At 48.1% G+C, this 21606-nt stretch overlaps 1 protein-coding gene and 1 pseudogene across 1 annotated transcript in view; one reads left to right on the top strand and one right to left on the bottom strand.

Moving 5' to 3' along the window:
* Positions 1 to 20642, bottom strand: part of LOC144121697 (uncharacterized) — a 35654-nt gene extending 15012 nt beyond the window's left edge. The window contains exon 1 of the mRNA XM_077655047.1: positions 20548 to 20642. Within this exon, the coding sequence (XP_077511173.1) occupies positions 20548 to 20590 (43 nt within the window). The 5' untranslated portion in view covers positions 20591 to 20642. The remainder of the gene's footprint in view (positions 1 to 20547) is intronic.
* LOC144118512 (uncharacterized) lies at positions 1734 to 16911 on the top strand (annotated as a pseudogene).
* Positions 20643 to 21606: the final 964 nt, after the last annotated feature.

A 21606-nucleotide genomic window follows, 5' to 3' on the forward strand; every position in this document is an offset into this window, starting at 1 on the left:
GTGCAGGGTAGCCAACCGGAACCCCTTTCTGGTTAACATCCCTGTCTTTCCCTCCTCCTCTTTGTCTATCTATCTGCACACCTTTAAAGAAAAATAGTGGTAAGCAATTAGCAGGAAAGATGTCTGCAATCATTGGGCAAAACTATTTTTTCGCATTATGTGCGCTGAAGAGTGATTCCTCTTTCAAAAAGTGTCTCTTGGTTGTATATTTCAGGTTATTTTAAACATTTGTCCTACCTCAAAGTTACGTTTCATTTTCACTACGTTCTCCAGGAACTCATGTTGTTTTAGACCGAAATAGCAACTCTCCAAGACACAGCGCCACTCGGTTCATCACTTCACATGAATACGTGCAATAAGTGTACAGTGGAGGGAACTTGCGCCCGATGCTTTCGATCTTTATCCTGAGCACGTAACACGAGGCTATAGTTTTTTTTTGTAATTTGGATTACTCACCTATTTGCAGAGAACGTGCTGGACAAAGTTGAATACCAGATTTGAAAATTAACCAAAAGAAACATTACATTAATTACAGATCGAAGTATTTTTTCTGAAGAAGTTTTTGTCAAACCAGTGTCTAAACAGGAAGCAAATAAAGCCTTTAAAGCATTGGAAACAGCTAAAGCTGAAGGTGGGCATTGAGTACTGTCGAAGGGGGATGAGGCAATAATGCTACAAAATATTGCAGCATCGGGTACGCCGAATGGCTCACTACGCTGGGCGTCCCAGAAGCCTGAAAGAATGCTGCCATTTCCTTCTTTCATAATAAAGGAGATGCTAAGGACTTGAAAAATTAAGGTGATGGAATATATCTATAAACTTTTCTAAAGCAGTGACAGTACTCCACAGGGAAGATGATAGAATCCCGGTCAGGAATGTCAGGAATGGAGGCATTTTCTCTTTACTTGTGTCCACAGCGTGTTTAAAGGAGGTGATCAGAAGATGTGATTAGGAAGAGATGGGGATATATGATAATGCAGAGTTCCTCTGTAATATCCAATTTGTAGAGGATATTAGCCTTCTCTCCTTCTAATCACGCGCAGCTACATATTGAACAGTGAACTTACTGTGCCAGAAGTGTTTTAACACAACAGTTTGTGTTAATATAGCGTTAAAAGTTGGCAGCTTTAGTCTTCTGAAAATATCAATATCATTACCAATGGACAGGTCGTAGGCAATATTCTTTCGAACAGAATGCAGAAACGAATTCACCCAGTGCTGCCAGCGAACTGTGCAGTGACCATGAACAGTGATTCCATATCTAAGCACACCATATGCTAGAGCATGTGTAACATATTTACGGACAGGAAAAGGCCTAAAGTATCTAGTATTATAAAGCACACACAATACAGCATGAAGTCATTGGCCAACAAAATAAGGTGTGAGTTCCAAGAAAGATCACTGTCGAAGATCACGCCAAGATATTTGACCGACTGCGCATATTTTACTCAATCACAATTACACTGAAAACAGGAGGAAGTCTGCAAATAAACAGGATGGCTCAACTCTGCTACATCAGAATGACGTCACGCAAGATTACGACAACAGTTATCGCCGCTGTCCTCCTCACACTCATTTTGTAACCGTTTCGCACAACGCCTAAATTAACACGCATCAAAGCAATAAACATTGTCTTGGCCCAGCTTGCGCTGTGTATGGTGCTCATTTTTAAGTGGCGACAAGGATGGAATGACAGCAGGCCGCCCTCTTAGTACGCCGCAGGCTTCGCCAACATGGGAGAATATGCCAGCCCGCCGCAGTTTGACGAGACAAGCGACAAGTGGCCAGCTTACCAAGTTTGACTGGAAGCCTTCATTGAACGCAATGGCGTCACGGACGACAGAAGAAGCGGGCCCGGTTGGTAGCAGCACTGACGACCCACACCGTGGATTTACTTGGTGGTCGATGCACGCCAGACAAGGTGAACGAACTTTCTTACGCCCAAGTGGTAGCTTTGTTGCAGCAGCACTTTTCGCCGCAACTAAACGAAATAGCACAGCCTTACAAGTTCTTTACACGCGACCACCTGCCAGGCGAACCTGTCAAAGATTTCATAGTTGCCATTCGTCAAATAGCAGACACATGCAATTTTGGCGCAACGTTGGCTCAAATTCTGCGAGATCGCATCGTTTTTGGGCTGCAAAGCGCAGGAGTTCAGCAGTTGCTTGCGAAGCCGCAGCTGACGAGTATTGAAGCAGAAGAAATCGTGCTATCAGCCGAAATGGCATAAGCGAGTGCGCAGCAGATAAGGAGCCACGCCTCTGAGGGAAGCGTACACGCAATGGGAGGACAGTCGTATCGCCCGAGAATCCGGCCACGGATTATTTCGTGCAACCTCTGCGGAGCAAAAGGGCGCGAACTAGAGAATGGCCGGTTCCGTTCGGCAAGATGCTTCAAGTGCCAACAGCGGGGCTATATCGCCCGCGCCTGTTTCTGTCGAGAGAGAGAGACAGTTCATTGAAGGGCCACCAGAGATGTCGCGGCAGGTAAATAATCTATCGTCTCGGGAGGAGAGCACGTCTGAGCGCTCGGATGGTATATTCGCGTTGGAAGCAGCGGATAGTCGCGTCAGCAACGTCAGCATCACGGAACCCATTGTACGCGCATTAATTGTGGGGGCGTACCACTGGACATGCACGTCGATAAAGGGTAACCAGTGTGGTCATCACATGGACCACTTATGAGCAAAACAAGACAGTGTGGCCCAAGCTGCGTGATTCGTCATTGAAACTGACTTGCTTCCTGGGAAGGCTTCCTGTTCGGGGACAACTCAAGCTCAAGGTTTTGCGCGGAAACCGGTCGACGCACGAATCCCTGACAGTCCTTGGTTGCTCCGGCCCCAACCTGTGCGGACGCGACCTGATCCAGGCGTTCAACATGCTGGAAGCGCCAGTAATGAACGGGAACACGACAGGTGAACGCAGGCCTTTCGTCGGGACGGACGATGTTAACGTGCACCGGTTGGTAACAGAATTCGCTGACGTGTTCGCGCCAGGCCTTGGTCTCATCAGGGATCCGCGGTTGTGCTTTGAGATGCGGGGCAATGTGGTACCGAAATTCTGGAAAGCACGCGAAGTTTCATACGCCGTTCGTCCAAGGGTAGACGTTGAGCTTGAGCGCCTTTTGGCCACGGTTATTATTGCCCCTGTGCCTCATTCTAAGTGGGCCGCACCGGTGGTGCCGGTAGTAAAGCGTAATGGCCTCATTCACCTTTGCGGCGATTTTAAAGCTTGTCACACTGAGCAATATTCGTTCCCCTGGGTAGCAGATATCCTGGCAACTTTGAATGGTGTTCAGATTTTCAGGAGGACAGATTTGCGGGAGGTTTACAATCAGCTACCGTTAGACGAGGAAGCCATGCAACTTACGACCATAAACACGCATAAGGGACTGTTTAGCTTCACTCGCCTGCTATTTGGAGCAGCTTCCGCGCCGGCAGTGTTCCAACGCCGCATGGAGACCATTTTGCAAGGACTTCCTGGCGGTCAGGTCTACTAAGACGACGTCATCATCGCAGAGAAACGCAATTAATGCACCACACTGCACGAAGTGTTGCAGCGGTTTCGAGAAAACGGCGTGAGCTCCAATGAGGACAAGTGCAAGTGGGTTGTATTGCCGAAACGCACCAGAACCCACGCCACCATAGAAGCCCTGCGCACCTTGTTCGGCACGTTCGGATTTCCCCGGACGCTGGTCTCTGATAATGGCCCGCCATTTAAAAGTGCTGAATTTTGGCAGTTTATGAAGCTGAATAACATAACACATCTCCGGGCAGCCCTTATCATCCGCCATCCAACGGGCTCGCGGAACGCGCCGTGCGAACTTTAAAAGAGTTTTTGGAGAAGAACATCCATGGGTCTTTGAAAACACGCTTGCAAAGATTCTACACAGGTACCGAAGGACGCCGCTGGCCGGGGGCAGTACTCCAGCGAAACTCCTTATGGGCTATGAGCTCCGTTCCAATCTGGACAACGCAGTAGCACCACCGGGGCCTCTCGCTCCGCAGTCTCCAGTTGACCGCCACGTTCCTGGTGTGTTCCGGCCGGGGAAACCTGTCTGAGTAAAGAACTGCGGGCGAGGCGAGCCATGGATCCCAGCCCGAATCACGTCATCGGAAAGCACTCGCATCGTGAACGCCGATGGTCCAGAGGGGGAGAACATTCGTCGACACACCGAGCAGATCAAGCCGCGTGTGGAGGAGCATGACCTGGACGAGGGAGCCTGTGACCCTGAGCGCCAAGATGGAACCACCAACCCCCAAGTAGTGGGGCACCAAAACCGGGGCCAGGAATACGCGAGGCTGCCCCAAGCACCCCGACGCCAGCACTGCGCGTGTCGGGCCGGGCACGAAAGCCCCCAGACCGCTATGTACCGCAAGGTGGACGAGAGGCTACATCGGAATGACGTCACGCCAGATTACGGCAACAGTTATCGCCGCTGTCCTCCTCACACTCTTTTTCTAACCGTTTCGCACAACGCCTATATTAACACGCATCAAAGCAATAAACGTATGTCTTGGTCCAGCATCCGCAGTGTATGGTGCGGAATCTTGAAACTCAAATTGTTTTAATGGGTTATAAAAACGTATGAGTTGCGTTTTATAAGTGTTAATATTGATAAGGTTAAACAACAACAAGTTCATGGCTTTAATAGCTGCAATCTGTAATGCTGTAACTGCAACAGTGTATTATTTTGCGCGTAAAACAAAACAGTGTCGTCAGCATATTGGCAAAATAAATCAGTCACTCAGTCATCTTTACCATATAGATTGAATAACAAAGGATAAAATATAAAACATTGTGGGTCTCTAGATGTAATTGCCGTGAAATCGATATGGAACCTGGAAATCGACAGAAACTGGCGCCTATATTGTAAAATGTTAGTAATTGCAAAAAATGAACCTTGTAATCCCAGTGCAGGAAGATTATCAAGGAAAAGAAATTGGCAGATGCTATCAAAAGCATTGCTTACGTTAAGAAAAAGAGTGAATACGACTTCATTGCGTTCAAAAGCCGAATTAAGCACGTCAGAAAAATCTTTAAGAAGGACTGCTGCTCCCTTTCCTGGTATGCAGCCGTACTGACAAGGTGATAGTACACTGTGAGTATTCAAAAAATTTGCCATGGTAAGTAGTAGATGCTTTTCGAAAACTTGGCCAATGCATGGCACAATCGAGATGGACATGTAATTACTCATGTTTCTAGAACCACCCTTATACAAAGCTCTAACTTAGGGGGTTTTCGTTGAAGTCGTTTATACCCCTAGAAATGAAAGTATAAAGAATTACTAGTAGGACACATTTAATCGCTTCAAAGTTTCTGCACGAATCAGAAATCGTGAGGCCGTCATGACCAGAAAATTTGCCACGTTTAAGACTGAAAAGACTACACCGGAAGTCACTTTCTTTAATATCAGGAAGGAAAGAAGATTCCATGACACTGGGAGGCTTGAGAAAGTCGGTAGCCGGCGGGGTGCGAGAAGCACCAGACACCAGAGAAAAAAAATTGGGAAAGTTATTCGCAATGCTCTGTCCATCTTCATGAAAATTCAAGATAAAATATGTATCAATATACATAGCAGCGCTCACTCCTCTGAGATTATTCACTAATGACCATTTTTTGTTGCTGTTAAAACGTGCGTCGTTAAACTCAGACTTGAAGTTAATGACACCCTTGCTCAAATAAAGATGAAAAGGGCATCGGCAGAGCATGTAACAAGCGGACTTCATGACAAGGCAGAGGTAGCAGGAGATGGAAAGAGAAATTTAGGTGCGCGGCTAAGTTAATGAAGCTAGTCGCAGCTTACAAAGGACAGGGCAAGCTTAATTTGAAATCAGTGGGAGAATACTTTCTCCCTCGGCGGACGTATTTAGGCTGATGAAGATGACGACGACGCACAAGAAATATGAGTAGGTGTTATGCGGGCGCAATAATGGTGGAGCCGGTCAAAACTGGCCTCGGGCTTGTTTGAACAGCAGAGACACAGAACCGAGTACGCTGCCGGGGGCAAGGAAAGCGACACCATAGCTGGCGTCACTCAGCCTGTTTGTGCACTCGCCAAGATTTCGGCAATAATATTCGAACTTGCCAGAAGGTAGGGTGAATGCACAACCTTAATCATGGATAACGACATCCCCAGGAACAAATTAAAGAAAATATCTCTGAGTAGTTAAGAGCTTGTAACGCGAATAATCCAGTGTTATCTGGCTTGTAATGGCGAATAAATGTGACCATATCAAAATTTATATATTAGAGTTCATGCTCCAACTATTAGGCCTCAATTTCGATGGCATACTATTTAGCGTAGTCACCTCGCATACGGAAGGTATGGGGAGTTGGTGTTTGGGAGTGCTTGGGCTAGTAGATCGGAGGTGCAAATTTACTGGTGGGTGCCCGAAGGCGGGCTGGTGGACGCCAACGCCAAGGGCGCAGAAGTGAAGAGAGGGCTAAGAAAAGCCAACTCTGTTACCACTAGGCTATCGCAGCGCCCGCCTAGGGGATAACGCATCCGTGTAGAATGCGCTAGGTACGCAAGGTAGCGAGAAAGAGGTGCATTTTGCCAGGGGGCGCCGCCGATGCCATATTTTTGAGGAACGAGCTACGAACATTATTAAGGTGGAATGGCGAGCTAGTTGGTACTATATTGATAATAAACTGCAGCAAAGAAAGAACAACGACAACGAAGGAACACATGCTGCTAAGAGCTACGAGCAGATGAGGCTGTATAATATTTTCTCACCTACGTGGATAGGACGATGAACGCGTCAAGGGCGGATGCCTGGGAATCAGAGTAGCGTTTAGAAAGAAAATCCGGAGATTCATTTGTCGGTGCTTCTACTTCCGATGACGAGGAGTACCTTGTCAGTGTTCTTTATGAGCACTTGCGGCAGTATTATAGCGGTTTCTATCTCGTTTACGACCGAACATTTGGGGCGTTTTAGCACTGCACTCTTCAGCAAACCTTCCGGATGACGACGTTGTTTAGTCAGTGTCTGAAAAAGTGACACATCTCCAGCACATAATTCCATCTAAATGAGTAAGATTTTTTTTCTATTCAGTAAAGAAGTCATCTGTATACGTATTCCAGGTACTGACTCTTACAGCATTTACTTTCTTAATTATGAACAAACCAAGGAAGAAATCGCTGCCTTCACATTACGCGGCCCCGCCGCGGTGGCTCAGTGGTTAGGGCGCTCGACTACTGATCCGGAGTTCCCGGGTTCGAACCCGACCGCGGCGGCTGCGTTTTTATGGAGGAAAAACGCTAAGGCGCCCGTGTGCTGTGTGATGTGAGTGCACGTTAAAGATCCCCAGGTGGTCGAAATTATTCCGGAGCCCTCCACTACGGCACCTCTCTCTTCCTTTCTTCTTTGACTCCCTCCTTTACCCTTCCCTTACGGCGCGGTTCAGGTATCCAACGATATATGAGACAGATACTGCGCCATTTCCTTTCCCCCAAAACCAATTATTATTATTATTATTAATATTATTATTATTATTATTATTATTATTATTATTATTATTATTATTATTATTATTATTATTATTATTATTATTATTATTATTATTATTATTATTATTATTATTATTATTATTATTATTATTATTATTATTCACATTACGCGAGCTTAGGTGTCCACAGACAAAAGCCAATATAAAAAAATGACAAGTCATCGGTGGTCATCACGAAAAGGCGTAGCATTAGATTTGCATTTTTTTTGCATGACATGACACGATACATCACGCACATTTCCTAACATCCACCTTTATTGCACGCTTATTCTTCTTTCTGCTCTTCCACACTCGACTTCCCTGCCCATTTGGTCAACGGTTCCATGCACGAGGTCCAGTAGCCATTGACACTCGGTTCTGTAGCTGGCTCGCAAACAACCACTTCAACGGAAGAGTGGCCAATTGGCGGACACACATCGCTATATTTTCTCCGGCGGTCTCCTCAGGTCACTTCCCTCGTCACCCTCCTCCATTCATGGTAATCTCCCGCGGTCGAGTAAGTAACCACGCTGCACCGCCGAATCCCAGCAGCGATGTGAACTAAATTTCTGAAGCACAACGAATTCACAACTCGCAATCGAACACCTGTGTCAATGTTGCTGGCCTTGTCCGCAGCCCTCAGAAGGCAGTCGCCGAATTTCTCGCCGAGTCTTCCACGATTGAGAAGGTTCTTCAACAAACAGCGTCCGCGTGCTTTCTACCCATGTCCGCCGCCTCCGTTTCCGGCGAGTTACCTTTGCATGGGACCGACGCCTTACTGTTACGCGATCTCATCCGTTCGATTTCACGTGACGAACTCCGGCAGCTGTACGGAGCACCTCCCTCGGCTCCCAGCTCCGTAGCGACCGTTGTCCGCATGGAGGTGCAGCAAGCGCTTCGGCCGTCCTTACCTGCCGATGAGCCTTGCCCATCCCTTCCTCCTGTCTCGCTTTGAACGTTCTCCCATATACGCCGACGCCTTGCGGTGCCCTGCTCCCGCTTCGGCATCCTTCGTTCCGGCTGCTGCTGAGATGCCGCGGCAGCCTGCACCCGTGCTGCAGTATGTGGAAGCTCCCCGACCGTCGACGCTAATAGCCAACGTGTGGAGCACCCCCGACCGACGCCCACTATGCTTTCAGTGCGGCAAACCTGGCGACCTCTATCGGCACTGCCCCTATACCGGCGTCTGGGCCTTCAGGCGTTTCCAGCCGATTCTCCTCGACCCCACTATGGCGAACGACCCCGGACCGTCGCGGATTTCCTTGAATATCAACGCTGGCTCCAGTCTCGTCGGCCGCAGGCTTGGTCCCCATCGCCCAGGAGTCGTTCTTCACCATCTACCGCGAGTTTTTCCAGGGCGGCGCAGGGCCGGTCGCCCAGCCCACGGCGGCAAAACTGAAACCAGCCGCCTTTGGGGGTGAGCTCGGTGGACATTTCTGTGCGAGATACCCCCAACCACGCGGACACGACATGACGATGCCTCTACGGTTCCGAAGTCTGCGGTCACCGTTCACTCCGACACATCGACGCTCACTTCACATAACGCCGCTTAGACGGTTACGAAGCACGCACTCCACAATCCTTCCGACACACTGACGCCATTGCATCTCACACGCAAAGCCAACGAATTACCGGTTTCACGGCCTGCACACAACGACGCCTGTATCCGATCACCGCCTCCGGAGCCTCCAACTCGCCAGCGGTTTTTCTTGAACATGCTTGTAATCCTAGATGGTCGCCACGTTCGAGCGTTATTAGATACTGGGGCTGATTATTCGATTCTAAGCAGCTGGTTTTCCGCCATCCTCAAAAAGGTTGTCACGCCAAAGGCTGGCACAAACGTTCTTATGACGGGCGCTCATCTGACTGCACCTCTCGGCATGTGCAACGCTCCAGTTCAAATCCAAGAGCCCACATTTGTCGTTAGCTGCCTTGTTCTGTATAACTGTTCCCGCTACCTTATCTTAGGCGTCGATTTTCTGCGTGAATTAGGTGCGATTATTGACCTTCGAAATTCCAAGGCCGCGTTTTCAACATAGAATGCTGTCGCCTTCAGCAATGCGCCTCGACCAAGCCAGATGCTTCGTGTTTCTACGGTCACTGTCACACTTCCGCTTCGAACCAGCGCCTACACTACTGTCGAGTGTGAATCACTTGAGGGCGGTGACGTCATCGCTGAAACCATGCTTTCCTTACTGCTGACGCAAGGCCTGTGCGTGGCCCGATGTCTGACCGATCTTCACAATGGGCAGTCACAGGTATACTTGCTACCAATGTTACGCACGAGCATCGGCATCTTTTGCGCGGCACTTCACTACACTAGCATCTGCCGAACGCATCTCCGGTGTTTCCGAGTGCTTCTCCTCAGAACCAGTGCAGCCTCCCATGTCCCTCCCACCAGCAAACGGGAATAGCTGTTTGTTTGTACTGTTGCTCGAATTCAGAGAGTGCTTCGCCTCCTCGGCGAAAGTCCGTGAAACTCCTATAAGCAAGCATCACATCGTGACGTTCGATGGCGTACACCCCATACGTCAACACCCCTGTCGCGTATCGTCGGCAGAGCGCTAAGTCATTAAGTCGCAATTTAAGGAGACGATCGAAGATGGCGTTATCCAGCATTCCAAATGCCCATGGTCCTCACCGGCCGTTCTCCATAAAAAGAAAGACGGCACGCTGCGTTTTTACGTCGATTACCGGAAGCTGAACGCAGTCACCAAAAAGGGCGTTTACCCATTGCCACGTATTGACGACTCTCTCCACCACCTTCGGTGCGGTATTCGTTATTTTTCGTCCATCGACCTACAAAGTGGCTACTCGGAAATTGAGGCCCATGAACGAACCGTGAAAAGACCGCCTTTGTCACTGCTGAATGCATTTATGAATTTGAAGTTTCGGTCTTTGTCTCAAATGGTAGTGTTGCCTAGTCTATCTCGACGACGTGATGGCTTTCGCCGGCACGTTTAATAAACATTATTCAAAGCCTGCGGACGGTCCTCGAAGCCCTTCGTTCAGCTACCTGGCATTGAAGCCCCAAAAATGCCACTTCGGTTACCAAGAGCTCACATTTCTCTCCCATGTCGTTAGCGCCACCAGCGTGAAGCCCGACCCCGATAAGCTTGCCGCGGTTGTGTAATTTTCAACCCCCGCGTGGCAAGAAAGCTCTAAGCCGCTTTCTCGCGCTCTGCAGTTACTATCGGCGTTTTATCGAAAATTTCGCTCGCCTCGCAGAACCACTGACTCGCCTCCGCCGCGACGCCACACATTTTGTTTTAGCCCACGAGGAAGACGTGGCTTTCGCCGAGCTCCGCCTGCGTCTTCAAACGCCGCCCGTTCTTGCCCATTTTGATTAACGAGTTACACTGAAATACACACCGATACCAGTAACATCGGCCTCGGCGCGGTTCTCGTGCAATAAGATGGCTTTGAATGAGTCATCGCTTATGCAAGCCGCACTCTGTCGCGCGCAGAGAAAGGAAAAAGCATGTCTCGCCATTATTTGGGGCGTTGCGGAATTTCGCCCCTATCTTTATGGTCGCCTTTTCAAAGTGGTCACTGACCCCACTCCCTGTGTTGGTTGGCCAACCTGCGCGACCCATCTGGACGCCTGGCGCGATGGAGCCTTCGCCTGCAGGAGTTTGACCTCACCATCGTCTAAAAGTCCGGACATAAGCATGAAGACGCCGACACGCTCTCTCGTGCGCCTGTTCGAACTCGCAACTCCGAAACTGACGACGACATCAGTTTCATTGGGGCTATGCATTCTTCTGATCAGTCGACCCAGCGGTGCGCCGATCCAGCGTTGCGACCACTCATCGATTATTTAGGTCAACCAGACACCATACCTTAAAGTTTTTCTCCACACCTCTCGTCGTTTTCCCTGAAACGAGGTATGCTCTAAAAGAACCCTGGCTCCAGTTCGCGAGCTTACCTCAACGTCGTCCCCACAACTCTTCGAGAAAAAATCCTGTCTGCGTGCAACGACGAACCAACCTCTGGCCATGTGGGATACTCTCGCACGCTTTCCAGAATGCGCCAGCTGTTCTCCTGGCCCAAACTTGCCAATGTTGTTAAACTCTATGTCGAGAGCTGTTGGCAACGTGAGCGCCGTAAGGCCCCGGACCATGGTGGACATGCTGGCAATGTACGTAGATGTCCAACACAGGACTTGGGACACGATCCTACCGTACGCGACATTCGCCTATAATGCAGCAGTTCAAGACACGACCCGTTTCACACCATTCCGCCTCCTATCCGGCAGGGAGGTTCAAACGATGCTCGACGCAGTGCTCCCTTGAGCAACCGATGCCCAGCTTTCTGCTGACGCTGAGCAGTTTGCCCTAGAAGCCGAGCAGGCTCGTCAGCTAGCACGCATCCACATCCCACAGCAACAAGATAAGGACTCGCGTCGGTACGACGTTTGGCACAGACAGACCAGGTTTGGGTGTGAATACCTGTTCGACGGGAAGGCTTGTCTCAAAAACTTATTTCTCGCTATTCGGTCTTTATATAGTCTTGCGACGCGTCAGCGACGTTAATTACAAGGTATTCCCGGACGAGACACTTCCAGAGCAGCGAAGACGTCGGCTGCCGCCTCCAGAGACCTTCCATGTTTTACGCCTGAAGCCATATTTTGCGCGGTGACCCCCCGGCTTCTGCGAACCTTTCTTGCGGTGACTCCTCAGTTTCTGCGAACCTTTCTTGTGAGCTTATGTGTGTTTGTTTGCTCGCGTTCTTTTTAAGAGGGGAGGAATGCCAGGTGGCGCTCCGGCAAAAAGACGTTGACGCTGGTGGCGCTCCGTTTAGAGGAAGTTAAAGTTCGCGGCCTGCCCCTCCTGAAAGACGTGCTGCCGAGCCCTGTCTTGCCGGGTCCCTGTCTTGTCACCAACACCGTGACAATATTCTACTCTCCTTTTAACGAACTTATGCCGCTCGATTCTTTGCTATTCTGTAGTTTCGCGTATGGCATTCTGGTGCCATGCTCCTTTCCGGTTCTTCCGAGATTTACTGTAGATAATGTCAACGTAGACACCCAAGCTAGTTGTTTCAACATTTTACTACACAGATGGATTAAGGCGAAGACGGCACTATATAACGTCTACAGCAACAAGAGCAGCTTTATGTCAGAGGCGCCGGTAGCGGTCTTGAGCGACTCACCTAAATTAGATTTACTGCGGCAATAACAAGTTATTTGATATTATAATTCATGCCCTACAGCTCGAGAAGCTTCTCCACTATGGCGTTGACCCGCCGTGATATATTTTATAACCGCGTGGATGCGCGCAGCAGCTGGTGCGTTTCTCTGATGGCCGTGACCTACGATTTTAAAAGCATCAGCTTGTGTGATAGTAGGTCTAGTGCATTTAATCTGCATGCTTACGGCATGCAAGACCTCCACTGCCTACCGGCAAAAACATACAACGCTATCACGCCCAGATGCGTTACTGTCTCATATATTGTTGAACACCTGAACCGCGCCGTAAGGTAAGGGATAAAGGAGCGAGTGAAAGAAGAAAGGAAGAAGAGGTGCTGCAGTGGAGGGTTCCGGAATAGTTTCGACCACCTAGGGATCTTTAACGTGCACTGACATCGCACAGCACACGGGCGCCTTAGCGTTTTTCCTCCATAAAAACGCAGCCGCCGCGGTCAGGTCCGGGTTCGAACCCGACCGCGGCGGCTGCGTTTTTATGGAGGAAAAACGCTAAGGCGCCTGTGTGCTGTGCGATGTGTTCGAACCAGACCGCGGCGGCTGCGTTTTTATGGAGGGAAAATGCTAAGGCGCCCGTGTGCTGTGCGATGTCAGTGCACCTTAAAGATCCCCAGGTGGTCGAAATTATTCCGGAGTACTCCACTACGGCACCTCTTCTTCCTTTCTTCTCTCACTCGCTCCTTTATCCCTTCCCTTACGGCGTGGTTCAGGTGTCCAACGATATATGAGACAGACACTGCGCCATTTACTTTCCCCAAAAACACCAATTATTATTATTTATAATTAATATTTACACTGAGAACACAAGGGCTCTCTTTTACCGGCACCAGCACTAAATCTATTCTTTCCGAAACCTTTGGGCTCTTCTACCATATTCGAGTGATATAAGAGATGTTGAATTTGCCAGTTTCAGTTTCTCTAAGAATATATTATTTATCACTTGCTGTACCCTCTTTAATTCTTGCCGCTCGGTTTAGAACTTCACAATATCCAAACGGTTCGGCCCCGTAACTAAGTCGTCGGTTTAATTTTAAATGATACCTTTCTCTCTTACAGTATGCTCACATAAAGAGTGCAGAAGTTTCTGGCGGGAGCTAACTAGCACTTTCGTGGATAAAATGTTGTCCCTAAAAGCTGCCCACCCGACTCCTCCGTGCTTCCAACTCTGCGAGCGCACATGGGCTCTCTAATTTACCATTTTCTTTCAACAAGCATTCGCGCCTACATGGCCTCTAAAGCTCATACAGCGATGAATACTCGAACTTTTTTATCCGCCTTTCGTAATGCCAAATGGCGTAGAACGTTACCTTCTTTCTTCAAATATATCGCATTCTCATGTTTTCTCGTTTCCATTCCGTGGTATAGTTCCTCCTATTTAATCGCATTCTTGAAGCGGGGCGTTTTGTTTCTTCTTGATCTTTACTTCGAGAGCAGGTCAATACGTTCAAGCGTACCTTGGCAGTCGATTGTTGCAATCCAGGAATAGTGGCTTCAACGAAGGGGCTCATGCTGAATTTGGTGAATAAATATTCTCAACAACAAAAAGCCAGATGTTTCTTCGTGTACGTCGCACTTATGTAACAATTCAAACCTTCACATCGCTGACATGTAGGTACTTTTCTTTCTCATAAAAATGCGCTTTCCAAAACGCTAACGCGGAACCCACACTGTGAGCCCGTAATTTTCAGATTTATGCTCTGAGAACAATACCAGTTGCAGTGGGTACAGGTTCACTGTACCCAAGCTTCGAACAAAAAAGGACGACTTCGGCAAGCAACATCACCATACAGTAGCTGTCATAGACTTTGCAGTCGCCCGTTCGGACTATTTTCTGATGTTTACGATATCAGAAGCGGTGAAGCTGATAGTAACGTTGGCCTAGATAATCTAAACCGCAAATCCGAGACAAATCAAAGTAGTTGCTATTCTCTAGTAGGAGATCAGGCAAAAAAATATAGGTGAATGTCAGATTACCACTGGCATGACTGGAGCTGCTAACAACATTCTCACTTGCATCTAATTGCGGAAATGGAAAACAGCTTTTTTGCAGTGCTAAGCTAGGAAATAATATTAGACAAAAGCCCATAAATTAATATTGGAATACTTAAATATATTGAAAGAAACCGACGATTAGTAAATGAATTTTAGTCTTCCGTTGAACGAAAAACAGCATCTCTTGGAAATATCCACACGGATTTCACCTTGACAGCACGCGTCTAATGAAAGAAAGGCACGTAAATAACAAATTCCGCCAGAGCTCCCCTTAGTGATCGAATTTTTTCTCTCCTTTACAGCCGTTTCCTTAAAGCAAATTCTTCGCCGCCATCGTGTGTTTTGTCGCACATTATAAGTTTGCTGTTGTGTATGCTTGTGCCCTCCAAGCTTGATGAGACAAAGGCAAGTGAGCAGACAATGACCGTCACAGTGAGACCAAAGTAGTGAATTATTCTGCATTCATTTCTTAATTGTGGTGATCGGTACAATGCTCATTGTGTTTTTTAATAGTGCAGCTGGTATTGCGCTCCACAGCCAAATCTCGTTCCGCGGGAACAGCTCCGTTGCCTGCGCCGAATAATCCACTTGATCCTCCGCAAAATCCACTTCTGAAACCTTCATTGAAACCACCTCCTGACGATCCACCGATTCCGCCATCTGAGCCTCCTCCAAAGACAGTTCCTTGTCCACCAAACTGTGGTCCGCTTGTCCAGGTCCAGTACTGTGGACGAGATGTCGAGTATTGTGGACTGGTTGTCCAGTACTGTGGACCGGATGTCCAGTACCATCTACTCTTTCCATCTTGCCACGGACGACTAAATACTCCCCTTAGAATGCCTAATTGCTGGAGGAACTGAATGAAGCTAAGTCCTCGTCCTTGTGTTGGGTATATCCTCAACAGATATCTCACTCTGCTTGGTGAAGGCCACCGGAGCCACCAAGACCACCCATTCCTTCACCTTCTGAGCTGGAGATTCTAGTTAGAAGTCCTATACTTTGTCCTTGGTCAGAGAGACTTTCGATTCCGCCTGCACCACCGTCGTGCCCCCCACGAAAGCCGGTATAGGCGCGGAAAAGTCTGTACCTAAGCTCAGGCTGGCTGCTAAATTGGCTGCCCTGTGGTCCGGACATGCCGAATATGATGCTTAGCCGTCTCAAATTGCCGCTGAGATCGGCACCTTGTCCTCTCTGGCCGCTACTTCCACTGAGCCCCCGCGAGTCACCAAACGAGCCATTTTGCCTGCCTTGCCCTCCCTGTCCGCTTTGACTGCCGTTACCTCCTATTAACGTCCATCCAATTCCCCCAGTCCTCCTTGCCCTCTAAGCTGTGTACTGAATTCCCCTTGCCCTCCATTGCCTTGTTGTCCGCCCAATTGTCCGCCGATGTTTCGTCCTACGAACGAATCGTCTTGGTCACCACTGGCTCCTATTCATTGCCCACTAGGACCTAATTATCCTCCACTGCCTCCTTACCCGCCGAGCCACTCTTTCCCTCCACCGCCTTGCTTTCCAGACTGTACGCTGACGTCTCCTCCTCTAATCCATCCGTTCTGATCAACGCCGTCTCCTGTCCACTGTCCGAGGCCCCATTGTCCTCCATTGCCTTGTCCTTCAAACTGCTCTTCAATGTTGCCTCCTCCAAACCTTCCGCTCTGGTCACCGCTGTCTCCTGTTCACTGTCCACCAAGTCTTCCCTGTCCTCGTCTTCGTTCTTGTACTCCAATCACCCCTTGTCCTTCAGTGCCATGTTGTCCTCCCCACTGTCCGCCGATGTTTCCTCCATCAAACCAAACGCCCTGGTCGCCACTTCCATCTATCCACTGCCCACCAGTGCCTACCTGTCCTCCAAGGCCTCCTTGACCGCCAAGTCCTCCTTTTCCTCCACTGCCTTGTTGTCCACCAAACTGTCCGCCGAAGCTTCCACCTCAAATCCATCCAGCCAGACCACCGCTGTCTCCTATCCACTGCCCTCGACTTCCTCTCTGTCCTCCATTGCCTCCTTCTCCCCCGAACCCACGTTGTCCTCCCCTGCCCTGCCCGCCAAGCTGCCCACCGTAATTACCTCCTCCAATCCATCCACTCTGACCGCCGTTAGCTTCTTGTACTCCCCATTCTGCCCTGCTACTTCCTTGCCCCTGCGTTCCCCAGGAACCAAATGAAGGTACCTGGCCACCTCGCCTTCCCGAAGTGTACCATGAAATTGGCCAGCTGCCGCTTTGACGCCAGGATCCACTCCCATGTTGATTTCCTTCGAATCGCTCAGAAATCCACCTCTAAGTGTAAGACGGAGAACTCCAGATTCTCCAGACCCGAACAGGGCCGTCGTGGAAGTAATTGCTGTCAGCGCCAAATCCAGTTCCTCCACCTATGACGCTTCTACCACCAGACACGCCGCTAGATCCGCTTCGAAATCCTTTTCCGCCGCCGCTTCCATCTCCGAATCCGCTTTTCCACGACCACCTTCCTCCATAAAATCTGTTTCCAGCTTCCCCATTGGTTGCTGTAAGATACATTTAGAGTTCTATTATCCCAATCTTATAAAAAGTAATGACATTTATTACTGCATGCTTCTCAATCAGTTAACAAGCAGTGAGCTCGGAATACATTTCTAATAGATCATATAATTGTTACAGGAAAACATTATGGACACCTTTTAAGGACGAAGTTTCTATTTCATTAAGATGCTACACGCGATTTCACGAAATGTGTTCCAAGTAGCGGTGGCGCCGCGAGGCACTCCAAGAAGGATATGCAAGCGTGGAAGCACATTATCTATTTTTCCGTTGCAGGAGTGGTTTACCGGCATATGAATACGTTTCCGTCACATTTTCTGTGTGATATATATTAGGAGCGCTTTTATATGAATGTTTGCGAGAAGGCAACAAGAAAAAAGGTAAGTGTCGCTGCGTCAGCTTTCAGGTACCAACAATACACAATGAAAATGGGAGCAGGCACACTGTACTGAAACACTTGCAGTGCAGTGGGAGCTTTAGTTTTTATCATTTAGACTATATATCTAAAACGCTTGTTTGTCTCGTCTAGAATAGTTTCCGAAATACGAGGCGCACTTAATAATAAACATCGCTGGGCCCACATTATTAAAGGGATAATTCGAAGCCCGAAGAGATTTGCTCATGACAGTTTTTTAATGGCAGGGCTTGTTATGGCACATGCGAATGGTAATATGGTACTTTGTTGCTTATAGAGAGCGGTGCTGATATGATAATTTCATTCTTACCCTTTTTCGCCTCATTAATGCCCGACACCTTTCCTGTCACTGGTGCCAGTCAGTTTGCATTCTGTGAACATGTCAAATCGGCTCAGGTTATGAGAAACGCCATTCTGCAGGGCTCCGCATGACTTCGACCAGCTGGAGTTCTTTAACTTGCACTGAGATTGCACTGTACACACGTGACTAACTCATTTCACCTTCATTGAAATGCGATCGCCGTCCCCCGGAATCGAACCCTCATCCTTTGGGTGAGGAGCCGAGCACCGTAACCACTGAGCCACCACACCGGCTAGAAACAGACAGGCAGATGGTAAGCATCAAATAAAATTTGACAAAAAAATTGTATGAAATGCCTGATTTTACGTGCATTCAAGCCATTGCTTGAAAACTCGAGAGCACCAGAAATTGTTAGTTGTCCTAGAAAACCGCATGCCGAAAAAGGCAACTCCTAAATTCTCGCTCTCCGCCTACAATCAGCTGATCATTACTTGAACAATATTAAGAGAAACAGAGACAAAATAGCGCATTTTTATCAGTTCAGCGGCAAGCGAAAGTGCTGCAAACTTTCCTTAGTTCATTTGCTACGTAAGCAGCATGAGTATCGCAGGGTCTTGATGACCTGTAGAGCTAAATGCGAGTAGCAGTGCAACTGGTTTTTTTTATTGGCTGTTCTACAAGGGTCGTCATTGGCAATGTCACTGATTTTAAATTTTCTTCCGAAGCTCACTCGTTAATCTACTTCATCGCTGTAATCCCGGCAGCTTTTGAACGTTAGGCAGCGATTTCTTCTTTTTCTTCTTTTTCTTTCTTTCCTGTCGTCAAAAATGAGGCTTTTTTGCCTGGCATGAGGCTGCCGTTATCTATGGACAAGCGACATTTTATCGTGAAACTGCAAATTAGGTCGTGAAAATCACCAACATATTACGAACATTCTGCAGGCCAAGCACACGATGTCTCCATGAAGATATCATAGCACGATTTTTCTTCAAACAATGCACAAGGAAGAACTGCGTTAAAGGTACCAAATTATTCAACGGCTTGATTTAGGCGTCACGGCTACTACGAGATTGATTTAGAGAAGACAGTCCAACCCACGTACAACATCCACAATTCTAATAGACGCTCGCTTATTGCGAACGAGGGCGATGGTGCCGTCCAAATATGCATCAAGGCAAAAAAACTGCGTCTTCGCCGCGCAGTCGAAAACCCCTCTTTTTCGTTTAGTGCGGAGATGGAAGAGAGCCTCCGGGTGCCAGAGACGCCCTCCGCCGGGGAGATCATGGGGAGCCAAAAACAGAATAAAAAAGGCAATACATTGCAGACAAAACGGCATTGTTTTACCGAATACTGCCATCGAAAATGTATGTCTTGAATGGCGACGCCTCCACTATAATGAAAGACACGGCAGGTTCTGACGTCAGCATCCTACTGCGCACGGGGTTGACGGAAGCGACCCGCGGCTGTTTTTTTTTCTTTTCATCGGCAAGTCACGCGCACTACGATGCTTTGGAAGGTACTATCAGCAAGAAATCAGACGCGAACAAGACAATTGAGCCCCGACCAGCAAAATAAGAAGCTCTTCGCCAAGGAAAGCGCCATACTATCTCAGATTATTTTAACTTGGAAGGCGCGAAGACTTCACGGCTTCGAAGTGTTAATCAACCTCACTAGTATCTTCATTTTAGGAGCTAATGTTCAGATGTTTTTTTTGTTGCTGCCGCGATTTTCTTGTTGCGTTTTATCTGTTACCGGCCGCGGTGACTCAATGGTTAGGGCGCGCGGCACTGAGCCGGATTACCCGGGTTCGAAAGCGACCGCGGCGGCAGCGTTTTTCTGGAGCCGCACCGCAAAATGTGCACGTGTGCTGTACAATGTCAGTGCGTGTTAACGATCCCCAGGTTGTCGAATTCATTGGGAACTCCTTCAGTTGGCTGACGACGCTCCCGCTGCGCAAGGAATAGCGGCTGTCGTTTAAGCGGGGGGCGGCTTCAGGTTGCTCCTCTGTATCCGCTGGTAATAACGTTTCACCACAATCACCATTAGTCCTCCTCTATAATGTATATTGAATGCACTGATTATTTCCGTTCCTCCAAATCCATAACATACTGCAACAACATGAAGAACAAAAGATTGTAAATATCAATAAAAAAAGACAACATAACCAAGGTTTCTTTTTGGTAATATTTTGTTTGAGTTTACTTTCTTGTTCGTATTTGGTTCAAATCTGTCCTGAGGCTAGAGGGACCCAATAAAATAAAATAAGAATATGATTATCAAATTGGTTGGCTTTATTTGCGCAGTTAGATGCCCTTGCACAAGAGGTAATGATTTTAATGGCGTAAAATATTTTATTTCTCATAGAAATGTTGGCTTCTTTTTCTATTAGCTATGCGCACAAAAAAACTTCAGCCTGCTCGAAGACACTGGCCGAGTTTATTTCTCCACTCAGTTGTGAGAAACCTATATATGGACACAATAATTCCCATAGAATGACCGATTCGGTATAAAAACAAGGTGGCGACGTCAAAGCTAAGCAGCGTCTCCGCGACGTGATTACAACAGGCCTTAAAACAGTGGTCTATTGAAATATTAGAGCCTTCTTTGTGAGCCTGTTCAGGGCTTACCCAAAAGGCTGACGAGGAGCGCTGTGGCGCTAAAGAACTTCATCGTGCTGCTGACTGGCCGCCCAACTCGCCCTCATCAATGTTTACTGTCCCGATCCTTTTCTATAAAACGGTCCGATGTGCCCGCTCAAAATTTTTACTATTCCATCTTGGCGGGAGACAATGGCTTGATGTGCCATTGTCTCTTGTAAGCGCGTAATAAAAGCGGTAACCAAGAACGTCTTCCTCAGTGTTCGCTGAAAAGGCCTTTTTTCTTGACGTTCTATCATCTCTGTCGACCTTGGGTTTTTTTTTAATCCAAACGCGACTATTTATACCCGCAGACTCACCTGTTGATCAATACTCCTTCCTTACCACTTCATGGCCTCATTGTTTAGTAGATGCGTTTACAACTGCATCAACGATCGTGCTATTGGATTATTTTTTCGATAAAACTTCAGAAAAAGGTAAAAGGAAAGCGTGCTTGGTGCGGAATTAAGCCTACCTATGGTAGCAAACAACCTAGCCTTAATGTGGCAGGTACGCTGCCGACAAAAGTAAACGGAGCACACAAATGTCTTCGAAAATATTTCACGCGCAGTCTGGGAATTCATTGGAACTTCAGGGGGAAAGAGATGCTCGGGCGGCTGTATGAGCAGCCTTGTTCCCTTCTATTCCCTGGTGTCCGGGCACCCATTACAATTGTTTTTTCTCTGCATTGAGTTATGTTGCGCGTATGTAAAAATTTTGCTGGCAAGCGGCGCTATTCTTCCGGGACTCCAGTACCTAATTCGCCCACCACATATGCCGACATTAAAACACATCTCTACCTCGGTAGGCAGACGTTCCCACAGCCCGCCAAGGGTTTGGATAGAACTGAGGAACAACACCTCAGAAGGCTGCAAACGGGGTCGTTTCTAAGCCCTGCAATTCAAAACACATAGACCCGACTTTTTCGGTGTACTGTAAGTTTTGTGAGATGTGGGCACATGCATATCATATTGTGTGGGCCTGCCAGAAAAGTCCGGAAATAAAGAGAGTAAATCAGCCAACGTGAGAGGGCTGAAAGGCAACCTTGTT

This window comes from Amblyomma americanum, chromosome 2, assembly GCF_052857255.1.
Source record: "Amblyomma americanum isolate KBUSLIRL-KWMA chromosome 2, ASM5285725v1, whole genome shotgun sequence".
In the NCBI taxonomy this organism is placed as follows: Eukaryota; Metazoa; Arthropoda; class Arachnida; order Ixodida; family Ixodidae; genus Amblyomma; species Amblyomma americanum.